The 17839-nt window shown below is 42.7% G+C and overlaps 1 protein-coding gene across 5 annotated transcripts in view; it reads left to right on the forward strand.

Annotated features, from left to right (window-relative positions):
- The first annotated feature begins 1289 nt into the window (after window positions 1–1289).
- Window positions 1290–17839, forward strand: part of MAP3K4 (mitogen-activated protein kinase kinase kinase 4) — a 74278-nt gene continuing 57728 nt past the window's right edge. For 2 of the 5 annotated variants that reach the window (XM_040550669.1, XM_040550670.1), the window contains exons 1-2: window positions 1293–1669; window positions 16517–16707. In XM_040550669.1, the coding sequence (XP_040406603.1) occupies window positions 1590–1669; window positions 16517–16707 (271 nt within the window). In that variant the 5' untranslated portion in view covers window positions 1293–1589. Of the gene's footprint in view, window positions 1670–16516; window positions 16708–17839 lie in introns of all 5 variants that reach the window. The other 3 variants (XR_005818009.1, XM_040550671.1, XM_040550672.1) reach the window with 3 other exon arrangements.

Below are 17839 nucleotides of genomic sequence, written 5' to 3' on the forward strand. Positions count from 1 at the left end.
ACATTACTGATACCAGGGTTTTCTGCTTTTCTTACAGTCCTATAAAATGTAAAAGATGAGGCTCTCACCAATGAGAACAATTAAATAACCCATGGAATTTCTCTACATTTAGAGGGCGTTAGCTTTGGTATTCCAGCCAAGTTATAGTTCAGGAAATTACATTTTTCCTCCCCGTATTTCCAAATGGATAACGTGGCTTCAGTTCTTTGTTCTACGCTGATAAACAGCACTGCTGTAGGCTTTAGAGTGACTAGGATTCTAAAATGAAGCAAGCTGTTCCAGAAGCAGCAGAATAAATGAAGACTACTATTTATTTATTTGTTTATTTATTTATTTATTTATTTATTCCTGCAAAGCTATGCTTATAGCTGTTCACCTGTGCTCATTCTTCCGTGTGCCTACTCATGGGGCCTCTAGCCTTTCATGTCTTTGAACTATAAGGGATGTTGTGGGTAGCTCCAACCTCTGCATGTGTTGATCATCACCCAAGCAGGCCACACAGAGCTGTTAAGTGTTCAGATAAATCATGCAGTCTTCCTCACAGTAACCACTAACTTAGGTTTTTCTTCTGTCCCTGAATGCTAACGTTCCTGCTCTTGGAACTGGGGTTGTTTAGTCTGGAGAAGAGGAGGTTCAGGGGAGACCTTATTGCTCTCTGCAACTGCCTGAAAGGAAGCTGTGGGGAGCTGGGGGTCGGCCTCTTCTCACAGGAAACTAGTGATAGGACTAGAGGGAATGGCCTCAAGTTGTGCCAGGGGAGGTTCAGATTGGAAATGAGGAGACATTTCTTCTCAGAAGGAGCAATCAGGCATTGGGACGGGTTGCCCAGGGAGGTGGTGGCATCACTGTCCCTGGGGGTGTTCAAGGAAAGGTTGGACGTGGTGCTTAGGGACATGGTTTAGTGGGTGACAGTGGTAGTAGGGGGATGGTTGGACCAGATGATCTTGGAGGTCTCTTCCAGCCTCGATGACTCTGTGATAACAGGTCCGGGACGCCCCCGGTGGGTGACAGCACTGGCACATCCATCGGGGAGCAGGTGCACACGGTGGCCACCTGGTTTCCTCCCCACACAAGACGAAACGTCGCAGCGCCGGGCAGGCAGCGCTGCCTCCCCGCAGCTTCCTGGCGAGCCCGGCACCAGATGAGCGGAGGCTCGTTACCCGGTGCCAGCGCTTTTACCACACTTTCCGCCCTCCCCACCGCTCTCGGGGGCTGCTGCAGCCACTCGCACGGCCCCGGGAGCGGCGCCTGGGCGACGAGGGACCACGGGCGCGATGCCCCGGAGCCAGCCGGTGCCCGCGGGGCTTTAGGGACCGCCGGGGCGCCGTGACCGGCGAGGAGCGGAGCCGGCGCAGCACCGAGCGCGTCCTGCGGGGCTGGTCCCTCCTCGCGCGCCGTAGCGATGCTCCCGGCTCCGCTGCCCTGTGAGGCTGCTCCCAAGATGGCGGCCGCGCGGGCGGCTTTCGGCGGCCGGGTCCCGGCGGCCGGGTAGAGCCGAGCCCCGCGCCCCCCCCCCCCCGCCGCCCCCCGCCGCCCCTCGCCGCCCGCACCGCCCCGCGCCCCGCCGCCATGCCGGCCTCGCTGCACGCATGAGAGACGTCGCCGCGCTGCTCCCTGCCGCCGCCATGGAGGAGCCGCCGCCGCCGCCGCCGCCGCCGCCGGGGGGGAGGTGAGCGCCGGGGAGCACCGGGGCGGCCGCCGGGGGGTGCAGCCTCGGGGGGCTGCGGGGTCGCGGAGCAGCGCTGCGGGGAAGGCAGGGCTGGCAGCCGGGCGGCCGGGGGCACGGCGGTGCCCCGGGGCTGTGCAGCCGCTCCCGGCCGGGCTGAGCGGCGCTTGGGCTGCTGGCGAGCCGCCGGCCGTGCCCCGCCGAGGGACGGGGATGCAAATGGATGCGTGGCTTGGGGCTTCCAGCTGGCTGGGGGAGCGTTGCGTAAGGCCGAGTTGTTGGCGCCCCGGCAATTATTTCTGCTTTTAAAATAACATCCTGGTGGTGCGCTTCGCCTCTCACTGGGAGGCATCGGGGAAACCTTTCCCTGACACTTGTGCGATCAACTGGGGCCGGGTGGCTGCAGCCGGGCGCGTCGTGCTCCAGGTGCGCTGCACAGAAGCGCTCGGTGCTGCCAGGTCATGGGCTCGCTCCTGGGCATGGCGAGCTCCTGCCCGTGCTGGTGGCATGGCCGTGGCTGTGCTCTCCGCCTTGCATCGCGGCTGTGGAGCTGAGCAGTGTCTGGTTCGAGCTTTCATTGACGTGCTGTAAGGAGCTGCTGTGTTTATGGCATGAGAATGGCAAAAACAGAAGGTATGTGGAAGTTCATTAGATTCTACAAAAGTATTATGGAATATGAACGTCAATAAGGCAAGTGAGTTTGGAAGCGTCCATGAAACACAAATGCCAGTAGGGCAAGTGAATTTCTTGTTATTAACAACTTCAAAGAACGATAGTGCAGGTCGAGCACAAAGCGATTAAAAATGAAGTTTGCACAGCAGCGTGACCCTAGGCTTGGGCTGCGTTCACGCAGAAGAGCAATCTGCAGTGCCTCAATGGAATACACCCAGGCATTTCCTGTCTGGGGCCGTTTCTGACCTCTGCTGGATTCTGCTTATTAAAAGACAGTTTATGTGAGTCGGATGTGGGTGTGGATAGTGTGGTGGCAACTTCAGCCAGCAAATGAAAATTGAATTAGGTATTTCAGAGTTGAGCTGGTGGGTGGGAAGGAGGTGGCTCAAAACAATTAGGTAGTCTTAATTTGTGTAGGGTAATGCGTGTGCTTCACTGTGATTCACTTCTGTAGGTACTTTGTGTACCAATTGCACATCTGCTTTAGAAAAGAATTGTTTCTCGAGCTTGTTGCAATACTTTATTTCTGCATTGCTTTTAAGAAAAAAAGCATCAGAGACTTTTTCAGTACAATTAAAGTTCATTTAAATTTTAGAGTTACCATTAGGTACTTCAGTTGTGAGGTCAGAATCTTGCTGATATCTGCAGGACCTTGTACCAGGCTTGAGAATTTGAAATCCATTTGGTGGCATGAAGTAGGCTGATTGCTTTCAATCCTGTTCGTGGAGTATGAATGTGTTTTTATGACAAGGTGTCCTGGTTAGCACTGAAGTACGTTGGTATAATGCATTCTTTTTCCGTTAAATTGAATTCTGTTGGGCAAGTACTTAGCCATTCTCATTTGCAATACACCCACCTTTGTTTAAAAAAGAAAGTTGATTGCTTTTGTTGTTGTGACACGGCCTTTTGTGTTAGAACTCTTTTGATCTTTGTGTAAGGATTCTGTCTTTTTGGATCAGAAATGCAATGGTACATTTTGTAAATCTAAGGTAAGCATGCAATATACTCTTGGCTTTGTTTGGATTATACAGTCCTTAGTCCTAGATGTTCCAAAGCGTTTGGGAATTCCACTCCAAAAGTATTCTTTTTTCCCCAGGTCTTCCTTTCCTTCTTTAACTTATGCTCTGTGGTGGGGAGAGAGGCGAGGTGGCTTCAAACCAAAAAGCACTCAGGGAGCCTAAGAGTAAATGTTGAATTTGAGACAGGATTACACTTGAGCATTGGGTAGGCTGCAGTCATTATGGGTAAACGAAATGATGCTGCTAAAAGGTTCTGGGAAGAATTCACATTTAGATACACTTGTTACAAAGCAAGCAAAAAGTTTTCAAGCTGTTTCCACTTTTATAAAGTACAACACTAACTAAAACAGGTATGTCTTTGATGCTTCTCGATCATGTCTTACAGGCACGAAATCTTCTGACACCAATCTTAGGTATTCTCCATAATTTTATGGCAGAAAGTTCACTACAGCAAATATGAGGCCTTAAGCATTTCCTTTGTTGGGCTGCCAATTTTGGTGGCACTGTGAAGGTGCGAAGAGCTGTAGGGTTACTTGTCCTTGATTGCTTGTAGCCCTCTTTTCTCTTGGAATAAATCCATCACAAGGGGTGAATGAAGGAGCAAGACTGAATAGAGCAGGACAGAACTGTGAATAATGTGGAGGCTTCCTCTGCGCTGGGGGATTTTTTGGTGGTCTGTCTATCAGATTTGTTGGCTGTATGATGACAATGAATTGGGCTGTCAGTCTGCAGCAGCTGTTGTTTGGGGGAAGCTTGAGGTCATGTCATGAATTGTGCTTAGCGTATTTTTCTGCTTGCCAGACTGTATTTGTATGACTGATAGTGAAAAAGTTTCAAGTTATTTTATTAAATTAGGATCGTAGCTTCAACTGGAAATTTGATTTGTGTGTGTAGATTTACCACCCTCCCCCCCCCGCCTTTTTTTCCTTTGAATTTTACTTTCATGCATTTAAATAAGGCAAGATATAATCTCTATTTTTTATGTATCGCATTTTCTTGTTTACATGTGCAAGGTTGGGATGAATGACTGATTGCTCCACCTACGTGCAAACACATGAAGCGCTTGTTGAGATGTCTCTGGCATTTATAGCAGCAAGGATTAGTCTGCGTTGTGTGGCTGCTTGAGTTGTTTTTATGTCTGTTAATTAGCGCTGTCTGTGTCAAGGTTGGTTTTACTATTATGTAAGCAAGTGATATTGGCCCTTGTGGAATGCAAACTGTGCTGTGATGAAAAACAGATCTGCTGAATTTAAAGGAAAGGATGAAAGATATGCGGTAATTCTTATTTTAGGGAGTTGAGAGTTTTACAGCCTTTTAAAGATTTGGCTTCCGTGACAGCCACATTTCTTAGATTATGTACAAACCATTCTATTAAACTGTATCTAAAATAGAAGATTTTTTTTTTTAAACTACTCACTGCTAGTCAAATAGCATGTTGACCTCTGTCCGCACAAGGTGATACAGGTATATCAGCTTTAGTTCTTCGGATGTGTGATTGGGCTTACTGTTGAGTATGTGTGTATATGCCCTTTATGTTTGCTGGGCTGTTACTTTCCTTAAGTTTTCTTCTGCTCTGAAGTGTTATCTACACTGATGCTACATTTTGCCTGTAATCTATTAACAAATTTTTGAATTTTAGAAATATCTTATTCCTTTAAATAGATGAAAATTGTTTCATGTGCATCCTTGCATCCTTGACCAACTGCAGAAGTTAAGCCAAACTGAAATGTTTGCTCTTAACGCCCCAGCTAGAGCGTTACTGAGCTGTCAGATGTTCAGTAACACGTCCAGTCCAAGAGCCCGGCATGTAAAGTTGCATTGGCTTGCCATGAACCTTCACCTGGTTTATTCTGGATCCAGACAAGTGGGATATAACTTTAGTGCCCTGATGAATGTCCACTGGTGTCACGAGTAGGAGGAGGAAATTCATTCTGTACCTTCTGCATCCAGCTACCACTTAGTAGCGTTGATTGACTGTCATATAGTGCTTTCTAATGTCATATACACGTATGTTATGCCCTTGGCTCACGTGTGCTGCTAGTTTATGTGCTGATGGCTTCTCTTAGAGCAGTGTTTTTAAAGGCTTTTACTGTGCTAGCTATGAAACAACCATCAAGTTAATGGTATCCCGAAGTGGGAGCAGGCCCACGGTTACATACATCCCTGTTACTTCTCAGCCTGTGGTGGAGCTGTCCACGGACACGAAGCCTTCGGTGCCTGGGATGCTCCAAGCAGTACGGTGTGCTGCAGCTCCGTTGCATTGCCTGCATTTTCCTAAGGTTGTGGACTGGTCATCTAGCTCCCAGAAGCGCAAAGTGCTTGGGTACCAGCTTCCACTAAAAATGTATTTAACTTTCAGTGCTTCACCTGAAGTTCCCTGTAGGCTTTGACTTCGTCTAAAAGACGCACTGAAATTTTGGGATCAAAACTGATAGCTTTTCTCATCTACAAGTGGAACTGTCTGCCAGAATGTGGTGGTAAAGTTTGTGCACGGGAGATTGTGGGGGATGAGCAGAAAGGCTGTGAAATGAAAATCAATGGCTGTTACGGATCTTACTATCTTTTAGCGTAAATCTATGTATTTCCCAAGTTGTCCCTGCTACATATGTTGTGTTTATAGTTGAGCCTAGCAGCAGAACGCTTTTTGTCATGGTATCTCCGTTCATACGTAACTTTGACAGTGGTGGCTTAAATTTTCCTGAAAATCCATGGAGATTCATCAGAACTTCTAATTTAAAGAAATAGAAAAGATAAAGTGCTGTTCTTGGACAAATAGTTAAAAAAAAAAAATATTTTTCTCAAGTATGAGTTAGGATATAGTAGGAGTTGAAAATGTAGCACAAACCTGATAGCCAAAGGATGAAGCATGGTGACTGAAACCAACTAATATTTGACTTTATATGTTCTGGGGCATGGAAGAGAAGGGGGCTGGGTGGGTGCAGCTATCTCAGCTCCTGTTTCTATGCTTCTACACTTTGATCCTTTTGCAGTCTTTTGCAGTCTTACCTCATTGTCTTTATAGTGGATGCGGAAACCTAACAACACCATCAACATTTTCATTGTTTTCATAATTTTTTTTAAACATTACAGAGCAATATCAGAATTAAATGGGTCTGTTAGTCTTTTGTATTGAAATGACCTTTGACATAATTTTAATCAAATAATACGTTTGTGTATGGGGGACTGGCGAGGGGAGGTGCAGATCTGAATGTCCAAGCATATTCTGTAGATACTTCTACGTCATAATCCAAATTTGCATGAAAACTTAAAATAATCCAAGATGGAAAAATTAGTTAACCTTTTTCTGTTTCCAAATTTACTAGTAAAAAAGAACAGAAAGTTCTGATTTTTTTTTTCTGAGATGAGAACATGAAGAACTGCCAAAAATGGTAAAAGAGCTTTATTTTTATACTTACTTCGAGTTGGTGTAACTTGCAGAAGAAAAATCTCTTCCTTAGATTATTTAAATAGGTCTCAATAACTCTTATTTCTGCTTGGAATTAAAGCATATGATGAATAGTAATTTGCATTTTCCTTAATCTATTTTTAACTCGTTGTTTGACAGAAGTGTATTAGATTTTATTGTCAGTAGATGGTCCTTCAAGACCTCTCCGCTGTTTCGATAACCTTTGTTGCGTTTCCCTGCAACTATACATCTTTCTGCCATAAATACTATAATTGAACTCTTGGAAGCTTCTGCTTTGCGGGAAAGTGTCAAAGGTTTTACAAAACTGATCGCAGCATCTTGAGAAGCAGAAGGTTTATTTTGAATTTCTCTCTTTAAATGTAGCTGGTCTCTGTAGAGATTTCTGGTGGTTCAGGGTGTCTTCATTCAAGTACAGTGCTCTGAAGGGCCCTGTAACGGGGTGCTGGCTGCAGTCAGACGTGCTTGAGGTCTGCTGTAGAAATGAAATGTGTTCCTGCTTGCTGTGCCCTTCTGTTCTTATTAAATGGCTCCAGCTGAGTGTTACCAAGGGGGAAAAGATGTCAGTGGGATTCAATTAAAGATGAACTGTTTGACTCTAACCTTTAAATTAGTTTTTCCCCAGTAATAACTTTTTTTTCCTTGCAGTTTTCTGTAGAAATACTGGTTGTTCTATCACAATGAAGTCTTATTACAAACCACCGTTGATCTTGCAGCAGAAGCACTTGCTTTGTGGTTCTGACAGGCTGATCTGGGATTTGTTGTCCTTGGTACTTAACTGTTAGCGTGGCTCTTATGGCGTAAACCCACACAGCAGACAAGCAGGTGGATGTAGGTCAAGCCTTCGTAGCGGCTTTGGGTGCTTGCGTTTGTGCGGCTGTGCCACAGGTTAGCCTTCAAATGGAGACAAGGCACAAATAGTGAGGAGAAGATGTTATTAATATGCTGCTAATTCACTCTATTAACTAGACAGGTTTTATAGTGTTTCTGTAATTTTTGTATGTGTCAAGGAGTCCTTATTTGTAGGTTAATTTATAAATATGCTGTTGGAATTGCATAATTCCGTCAGCTCTTGGTAGTGATGCAGGTATTACCTTAAGTGTATTCCTGCCAAAGTATTCTGCTTTTATCATTGCAGCTGATAAAAAATGGCATTAGTTTTGCAACTGACCCAGACTAGAAGTTACTCTTCCCATCTCCCAACCTCCATCTCTTCTCCCCCACCCTCAAACGAGGGATTTCTGCCATGTGAAATTTGCTAGCATAGCGTTATGTGCATTTGGTTGCCTAATCAAATTCAAAGTGGATGGAGTTGGAAAAATTCTGCTAACAAAGACGTTCCAGCTAAGCTGGATTGTTTTGGCAGAACCAGGGCCAGTCCGGTCACTTTTACCAGTGCATCCTGAGGGCTGGGGACTTCTGGTAAATCGTCACTGGAAAGCAGAAAGAAGTCACCTAAGTTGCTTCAGCTGCAGCCAGAAGAGCGTGACCGAAGGTATGATTTCACATCACACTCGAGGTGTTTGAACAGCAGGTTGCCTTTTCTTGCCTTTGGCCTCTCCCTGAGAAGAAGGCGTGCTCCTCCACTGCATTCCTTCTGGATCTAGCAATCACATGGCTGTAGAATTTTCACTTCAGCTTCTTGATCTGATGCACCAAGACATTAATGTGTTTCCTCATCAGATCTGTGGCTGAGTTCATGTGATTGCTGGCTTCTGTGCAGAAAGGGCAGGAGTGTGTAACCTGAAAGACAAAAGGTGTACCTAAACAGTTCCCTCTTTTGTCACCTTACTATGAGCTATAGTCTTAGCGATTTATGAGACTCTTTACTTCATCCCTGTAGAGAATTGTGTGATTAAGTTTCATTACATTTCATGCTTGATTTTAAAAGTTTCTGAATGTTACTTTCAAATAATTGTTTCATGAGCTTTTACACACATCTCTGCTGTAAGACTTAAATGCTCTAATATTGATATCTGCAGACTTACTTGCTGAAAGATGTGCTTTTTTTCAGTTAGTGTCAACAGTAGATGGTAAATTTGCTATTTCTGTTATAAGTAAATTCTCCTTTGCTCTTCCCAAGTGCTACCTTGCTACTTTTTTTTTTTTTTCCCTTGCATGCTTTTGTTCTTCATTCCTAGACTATAGAGACAACTGTGATCTGCCTTCCCTCCTTCCTCTGTAAGGAGAAAAAGTGGACATGTACAGCTCAGTTTGAATTAACACTGAAATCCTTGTACTGGTAGTATTTCTTCTTTAAAATGTTTTCTGGAGATACTTAGTGAATTTGAAAAGAATATGGAAATGCCCTGGACTTCTGCCATAGGGTGATGTTTTGAGATGACTGCATAACAAAATGTTTTTTCCTTTCCTCAAGTCACTTCTTGGCATTATGGTTAGCATCACTGTCTTTACTTCAGACTTTGTTCTACTTCTAAGATAAGTTTCATGTTTGTTTCTTTTCCCCATTCTTATTAGCCTTGACACTGGTGTATGTTACATATCTGCTTTTATGGGTAGAGAAATTCATGAAAGGTTGAATGTGGCCCTCATAAATACCTATGCCTTAGCTTTCAGAAGAGATGAGAAATGGATGCATTTAACTAGAAAGGATTAGCCACCTCCCCTAGTAAGGAAGGATGGTGCAGATGTAAAGGTGATCATAGGGACATACAAATGGGGTTAGAGAAACGTGCTTGAAAAACAGGTCCTGAGAAATGAAAGGACTTAGAAATGTATTTATTTTTTAACTGTCTCTAGAAGTATAGTCACAATAGAAATATGTGACACAGACCATTCAGATCTGTGTGCCAGTTGCAGAATTTTCATATCCTGCTAACTAGGCGATTTTTTTCCCATAAGCACTTTGCCAGATTTGCACAGGATGTATTTAGCAAAAAGTACAGTTTTATTTGTACAAACTGTGCACAAATTCCTGCTGTTCTGTTTAAAAAAACAAAACAAAAGTTTTCTTGCTTCTTATTGAAGGCTTTAATGTTTCTTTCACAGCCATTAACTGGTTTGTAATAGATACTTTAAATGCGCTAGTTGCAATCGCTTACTTCTAATATTGAAAAATGTAGTAGATCTTTAGGAAAAAATTGTATGCAAAATTTTTTTTGTAGTCCTGTCTGCTTTCAGTTCAGAAAATTTTCAGAACCAAGAAATTAGAGCAGCCGATTACAGAGCTGTGTTGTGCTTAGCAGCTCTAACTGGATACTCTTTTGTTTTTCAGCCTTAACAGATGGTTACCTAAAATCGTGTTTGCTTTTTGCATTGCTAGCAGCTGCAGCACAGTAATGATTTGCAGCTCTGTTCTTGTTGGGATATTGGTTAGTTTTGAAATAAAATCTTTGCAACTGTATTTGGGGATAGCTACGTTAGTTTAAAAAAGATTTGATTGGCAATGCGTAGTAATTGTTTTCTGTTGTCTTAGTGAATTGAAAATGTGCATTACTAAGAACAGGCTAATGAAGCCTTTTCTTCCTACTTTGTTAATTATCAGTCTATAGTCCAGTTATAGGGCATATACATGAAAAATTAACATTTAACCTTTAAAACAAAGGTATTGAATGTCAAGAACAAGCACTTGGCAACTTGGTGGTGAATCTTGTACAGATCTTGCAGTGCTCTGTATGGAGATGGCAACATGCCATAAGAGAGAGCTTCTCCTTGATGTGGGAAAGGTGCAGGACCTTCAGGAAGCTGCTTGCAGCAGCCACTTGTCGACTGCACGGTGTGGTAACTTGTGTGCTGGGCGACTGTCCTGGCTACTGCCTTGTAGTTGCCTGACTTGGATTTACTGCTGTGTGCTCGTGGATGAATCAGTTCACATCTACTGCTCTGATGCCCAGCAAGCTTTTAAGCTGGGTATGGGATAATAAGCAGTGGCTGAACCTGAATTGGTGTATGCAAAGTCCTAACGTATTTGAACTCCTGCTTGTGAGGATCAAGGGTAGCAGGTATGAAGGCAAGATTGCAAAAGTGTCAGTGAAGTGCAAAAAGTTTATACTGTTTAAAAATCAAACCATTCAGTGTGACTTAGCCAACTTAATTTTAACATGTCCCCATGTGGTCTTCAGTGGTCTTTTCATCTGTTAGTATATTTTTAATTATTATATTTTTCTAATGGCTTATGGTCTTCAAGTATTTGTAAACCCTGAAATAAGTGACATCTCCTCTGGGCTTAACTCTTTTTTTTATTGTTTTTAAAATGCAGAGTATATGGAGAGTCATCTTGTGCCCATAAAGCAATGGAAATGAGGTTTGACTGGTGGTTTCCTACTAAACCAACAGCAACAGCTCCCAGACATTTTGCTACCTGTCCTGCTCCCTCAAACCTCAGTTCTTCCCTCTCCCGTTTTTGTTTGCAGACCTTTGAAAATCTGGAAGATGTATCTCAGTTTTCATGATTGAGCTGAAATATTAGATATAATGCCAATTCTTTGACATACTTTCAAAAAGTAAAATGCCTGTTGTGAGCTACATGTACAAGCCAAATAAATTCTCAATTCTGATTTTTCAGATTCTGATTGAAATGCACCATGTTGTAACATACAGTAGTTACTTGTTTGAAACTTCCTTGGTTATTTTATTTCTTGTTACATTTTAAAGCTGTAGAGTTGTTCTGTCTCTTTACCATACAGCTCTTGCAACTTTCCCAGTATTCCTGATACTGGGATCCTGGCTACAGTCTCTTCTATATTCCAAGGGTAAAACTGAGGAGAAGCATTTTGCTTGTTAAAACGGAGGATAGGAGCAACCTGTATGTAGTGTACTGTGAAGACTATACACTTCCAATTTTCCCCATAACCATTGGATTTAAACTATCCTTGGTACATTTGACAAATAGTAACTTCAGTTGTCATCTGTCTAGGTTTTGCTTTTTGTGTATACACATAATTAAGATTAAGGTGGTTTCCACTGGTTGTGGGGGAGAAAACCTGCAGTTCTTGGTAGCAAACAAGGAATTAGCTTTCATTAGTATTTGCCAAATTTTTCCAGTTAAAACAATATTTAGGAACCAACAATTTTGTATATTAACCAATACAATCATTTGATTTGGGTTTGTCAGCAGTGCGTTTTGTAGTTTTGTGGGTTTAATTAGTCTTTGCTTAGTTCATAAAAGTAACTAGCACACTAATGTTATGAATACTTTGTCAGTAATCTGTTAAAATGATAACTTTTTAATACCAGCAGGTTGTAGCTGATCATCCTGTATGTCTGCAGGCTATTTGGTTTTATGTGGATAAGAATAATTTATATAGGTGTGACTAAATTGATGTTGTTCCTTTAGTTCAGACCATAAGCATCAGGTACACTGTTGTACAGTAAGGCTTTTGCTGGCAAAACCAAGTCTTCCTGTTCACTGGCATTGATCTGAGCTCTGACTTGGGATGCAGGCTTTATTTACATACTTTCCACGCACAGAAGTCCTAAACTGAGCATGCTGAATTTTTACACATGAGTTGCAGCCACTGTCCTCCTCCCTCTGCAAGGATCAGAAAACTCAAGTCAGCACATGCTGTCAGCTGCTAACACAGGGCTCTGGTCGAGCACGGCTGCTGTTTTGTGATGTGGCTTCTGTCTGGTTCTGTATGTCTTATGATAAATCTGCCGGGGTTTTAACAAATTAAAGAACAGCTTCCTAAATTACCCAGGACAAAAATCTGAATTTTAAGGAAGCCATACCGTCCCTCTGTATAGGTATGTATTTAATTCAGGTGTGAGGTTGGAGGGCATTTTGAATACTTTCATGCTTCGTGGCCTCTCATCAGGCATAGCAAGGAACAGACAAGCCAGCGGCTCTTGAGGAAAGAATCAGCTTGTGGGCATTAAAGGTCCATTTGCGAAGAGGTATGGTCATTTTGCTCTTAGAGGTTACTCATTTAAAAGCAAAAGGAAAGTGGTGTCTTCACTGGCCTTTACAGGAAGGTAAGTTGTCCCCGTTTCAAGCTGTCCTGGAACAGGGACCTCACGCAAGCGCCTCTGGATCCATTCTGCCAGGCCCCATGGGAGCATCAGCGCCCCACCCGTGGCCTTGCCAGGCCAGTGAGATCACTGAAAAAATAAATAGTTCCATAAGCATTGGAACTAATGACTTCTTGTTTCATGTGGTGAGGCTCTTGTGGTTGATTCGTCTTTGGCAAACTCAGAGGGGTGTGCTCTGCCTGAAGTTTTTCCTGCAGTAGCGCTGTTTGCTGGAGTTCTCAGGAACAAAATTCTGCTGGCACCCAAAAAGATGGAAACTTGTGTTCCACTTTGCCAGTTCAGCATTTACAGGACATGTAGGAGCAAATTACATTGAAAAAGACTCCTTTGTTGTATTTGGCCACTAGTGGTTACTTGAATCGGGTTGTTAGAAGACACACAAACAGCATGACTTCCCAGGGCTGGGAAACTAGGCTAAAAGTATTGGCGATTTCATGTTGTTGTCATGACCAAATTCACTGTAGGGCTCTCCTTAAACTACAGGTGGTGCTACGATACCACCTGAGTCATTTTTCTTAGGTAACCTCTAAAGTTTATCTGCAATAGTTAGTAACGTTGCCTGCCTTCTTCTCAAAGCTGTAATGTGAGAAGGGTGATTTCACACGCTAAATGTATCTGTGGCTTTGCAGAGAGCATTGCTGTTCTGCATGTTAGGGTATTTATTTCTGGTTGTAGCTAAAGGCAAAGAAACAGCACACTATGTGATTTTTGTTAATCTCGCTGCTATTTGACTGGCTGGCAATATTCTGACATATTTCTTCCTGCAGACACTCAGACTTGCTCCGCCAGAACATGAGTAACATTCCTCGTCTGTCTCAAAAATAGTAGCAAGTAAAATACTGCTTGTGTTCCAGGTGGAATTGCAGGGAAAGTTATCGGGTACTGATGCTGGTCTTGCTCTGTCTGATTTAGGTCAAATGTATCTGCCTCCATGCCTTCCCCCCGCAGTCAGGAGGATGTTCCTTGCAGAATATAAAACATGAAATGTGTGAGGCAGCCTTCATTTTATCCCCTCATACGAGCTGGAGCAGTGTGTGTTCCTCTCCCTCATGTGAGAGGGTGGCACCGAGGCAGTGGGCCCTGCTGTCCTTGTGTCCGGGGAGAGGGGTGGTCATGGTGCCACTTGTCACCGGGAGCTGCAGCCGAGCCATGGCCCGCACTCAGCTGGGGACTTGCTGGTGCCTCGGGCTCCTCTCCACCTCCTTCCTCTTCTCTCCCTTCTCTGTATTTACCCCGGGTAGATAAACATCAGATGGGTAGAAAGAGGAGCAAAAAGGTTAAAACCCCGTCCTACTGCCATTTACATTCCCCAGAAGCCCCAGTTGTCCAAAGGATTTCATTCGTTGTCGTCTTTTGTAAGATTGTGAAGAACTCAAGTGATCTGTTGCTGATGGGGCAATGAGGCAGTTCACAGACTGCCTTTAAATTGTTTCCATGTATACATTTGCTCTTGAAATTTCCTAATACCTTAGCAAGCAGCATAAAACCTACTGAATTTCAGTGTTCTTGCTGTTGTCCTCAGAGGGTGATTTTGTGGTGGTGAGTCACCAGGGCCACCCAGCAGAGATCCAGCCACGAGTGGTATCCTGCCCGACTGCCCCTCTGCCCAGGTAATCCTATCTGGGGGGACAGAGCAAGTCCTCCCTGGGAGGAACGAAACAGTATCTGACATGACTAGTCTTTTACTGTATTTGTCGTAACTTATTTTTAAAGCAAACCCTCATAGGAGGGTGCATGCATGCCCCATCATGCTTGTTCTACGTTTGACCTCCTCTTGTGAGAGGAAGCTGGCACTGGAAGCTGTGCTTTGAGCTTGCCTGGAGTTTACATATGAAAACTGATGCGTGGGGGTTTGTTTGTTTGCTTGTTTTTTTTTTTTTTTTTTTTTTTTTTGCTGTGTTAGCCTACAGATAGACCAGCTCCTGGCGTTGGCTTAGTGCCAGCATTGACTCAAAGGAGAGGCTGCAAGCACTTGGTAGGGGAGAAAGGTGATCAAAATCACAGCAGTCTGGGCTTTGATTGTCTCATTCTGCAGTGCAACTGTGATACCGGGCAGGTTCTTCTCTTTTCTCTTTTTTAAAATTTATTTTATTTTATTTTTTTTTTTTGGAACATACCTGTTCCTCACTGAAGGAGAAAATGTTACACTATGATTTTTATCTTGGAACAATTTAAATCAAAGTGATTTAGAATTTTGATAAATTACAAAGTCAATATTTTTAAAATACTGAAGTGTCTTGTGATAATGTATGTAATAATGTATGTAAAACTGTGGAAAAAATGTTTGCTTAAATGTGAAAAGGCCCACTCAGGGTTGGTCCCTTGTGCTAGACTCTGTACTGACATAGACGCTAATCCTGTAAAGATGCACGCTTTCTGTTGAGTTCAGTGATACTACATCCAGTCGTTAAGCTGACCATCTAGACTTCAGGTTTGAAGAACATATATACATTATCTTAATTTCATGTTTGCATAACCTCAGTTCTTTCAAAGTATTATCTGCATTTTTCCTGAGGGCCAAAGTAGTTAGGGGTAATTAAAAAGTTACTGTGGAGACCCTGTTATTTTCTTGCTACAGGGAAAAAAAAAAAAAAAAAAAAGAAAACAACTCTGAGACTAAACCTACTTAATATTAAAAATCAGTGCAAAATACATAAAATAAGTTCAGGTCTCCTGTGCTAGATGAAAGTTCTGTGAAGGTGGAGACCCTTTTCAGTGATCTTAGAAGTTGCCTGCACGGTATGTACAAGTTGGGAAGATGAAGGATGGAAGGGAAGACCTCTTTCTTCAGTTGTCTCTGCCACTCAGTAGATGGACTCCCTTGCATTAAAAGGAGTATGCGTTAAAAGGAGCATGGCCAGCATGTCAAGGGAGGTGATCCTCCCCCTCTACTCTGCCCTGGTCAGGCCTCACCTGGAGTACTATGTCCAGTTCTGGGCTCCCCAGTACAAAAAAGACAGAGATCTCCTGGAAAGAGTCCAGCAGAGGGCAACAAAGATGGTATGGGGCCTGGAGCATCTTCCCTATGAGGAAAGGCTGAGAGACCTGGGTCTGTTTATCAATGTTTACAAATATCTTAAGTGTGGGAGACAGAGGGATTTGGCCAACCCCTTTTCAATGGTTTGTGGGGATAGGACAAGGGGCAACGGCCAAAAAATGGAGCACAGGAAGTTCTGCACCAACATGCGAAAGAACTTCACGGTGAGGGTGATGGAGCACTGGAACAGGCTGCCCTGGGAGGTCGTGGAGTCTCCTTCTCTGAAGATATTCAAGGCCCATCTGGATGCCTACCTGGGCAACCTGCTCTAGGGATCCTGCTTTGGCAGGGGGGTTGGACCTGATGATCTCTTGAGGTCCCTTCCAACCCCTACGATTCTGTGATTATATTTGTATTTTTGAACTTTGGTTTGTTTCATGTACCTCTTGTTTTGGACTTACCACAAGTTTTCTGAGATACAAATAAATGACATGCAAGATTTTCTTTACTCTGTTCTCCTAGAGACACTCTCTGGATGTACATCCTCTTTGTTTCCTGTTGCCTATCCTTTCCTTGGTTGGAATGTTGCCTTTATGGTTGTGAAAACTCTTGGGGATGTGCCACATGGCTGTGGCATGAAAATATGGAAGATTCACTGTGGTTCAGAGAATGCTTGGGTTGTTTTGGTGGATTAGCTTTCTAAACAGATACTGCAAATAAAAAAAAAAAAGTATTTTTAACATCATGGTTTAACTTATTCTCTTCAGGAAAGAGTGCAAATCAGAAGATGCTACTTGCAAGATCTCTGAATCTGAACCTGAGGAATTATCAGATGAAGCAAGTGCTGACACCTTCTATGGAACTTCTCCTCCTAGTACACCCCGCCAGATGAAGCGTATGTCAACAAAACATCAGAAAAATAACGTTGGGAGACCTGCTAGCCGGTCCACTTTGAAAGGTAGGTGTGCTTTTTTCTTTTTTTTCCCCCTTTTTTGGGGAAAAAAAATGTCATGGTCACAGCCTTTGTTACCTAAAAAAAGGAAATATACAGAAGATGGAGCCAGTCTCTGAGATGCACAGTGAAAGGACAGTGAAAATAAGTGAAAGCAGACCTCACATATTGCAAGAAAGATTAATTTGGGTGTAAGAAGAAAAATCACCATGAGTGGTCAAACAGTGATCATTTTGCACTTTAATGTCACTGAGGCAATTAACTTTGCACTGTTTACTTTCGCCCAAGTATTAGTCATAAAGTCGTATCTAGGAAAAAACAAACAAAAGATACTTCAGAAATGTTCTTTCCTAATGTTACTAGGTGATGATACCTACTTCTAAATAAACCATTTTTAGGTTAAAGTATGAATTTTAAGATTTAAAAATTTTTTGCTCAAATACAAAATATGGTAATTGCTTGTTTTTTAAATAATAATAAAGAAACCCACATGTGGTAGCTAAATCTTTTCAAGCTACTCTTCCAAGGAAAAAAAAAAAGGAAAAAAAGTCTGGCAATTATAGTAGTTTTGCTGGGCTTATGTTGGATGCTAAATACCATTTTTTTTATCAGATTGTATGTTCAGTATTTTCATACAGAATATACTTAAGGTGGTTTTTTTTTGTTTGCTTGTTTTTATCTATGTCAAACAAGGTTATTTGCCAAACTTGTTAAGGCAGAAAGGCTATTTCCAATTAATATTTTGGAAGCAATTTTTAAAAATAGCTTCATATAAAACAGAGAACATTATCAGAGGGTATTTACTTGGAAGGATTATGTTTTGAAAGTTAAGAAAGTCAATGGTTTAGCATAAATAAGGGAATACAGTGTATTCTTAAAGGAGTAGAGTTGTTGAGTGCATGTTCATAATAAAAGGGCCCATGCAAACGTCTTCCAAAGGTTTTTGTTCCCTTCCAGTTCAGACAACCTCTGAATAATGTCACCATTAAGTGAGAATTTCCCAAAAGATTTTTTCCATAGACTAAAATGAAGAGAAATCTCCTTATATTTGACAGTTAACTGTGTAGCCATTGGAATTATTAAGCTCTTTTTATTGGCTTTTAATTGTGCTTTTTGGCTAAATTAAACTCTTCTAATG

Source organism: Cygnus olor, chromosome 3 (genome assembly GCF_009769625.2).
Source record: "Cygnus olor isolate bCygOlo1 chromosome 3, bCygOlo1.pri.v2, whole genome shotgun sequence".
NCBI classification, from domain to species: Eukaryota; Metazoa; Chordata; class Aves; order Anseriformes; family Anatidae; genus Cygnus; species Cygnus olor.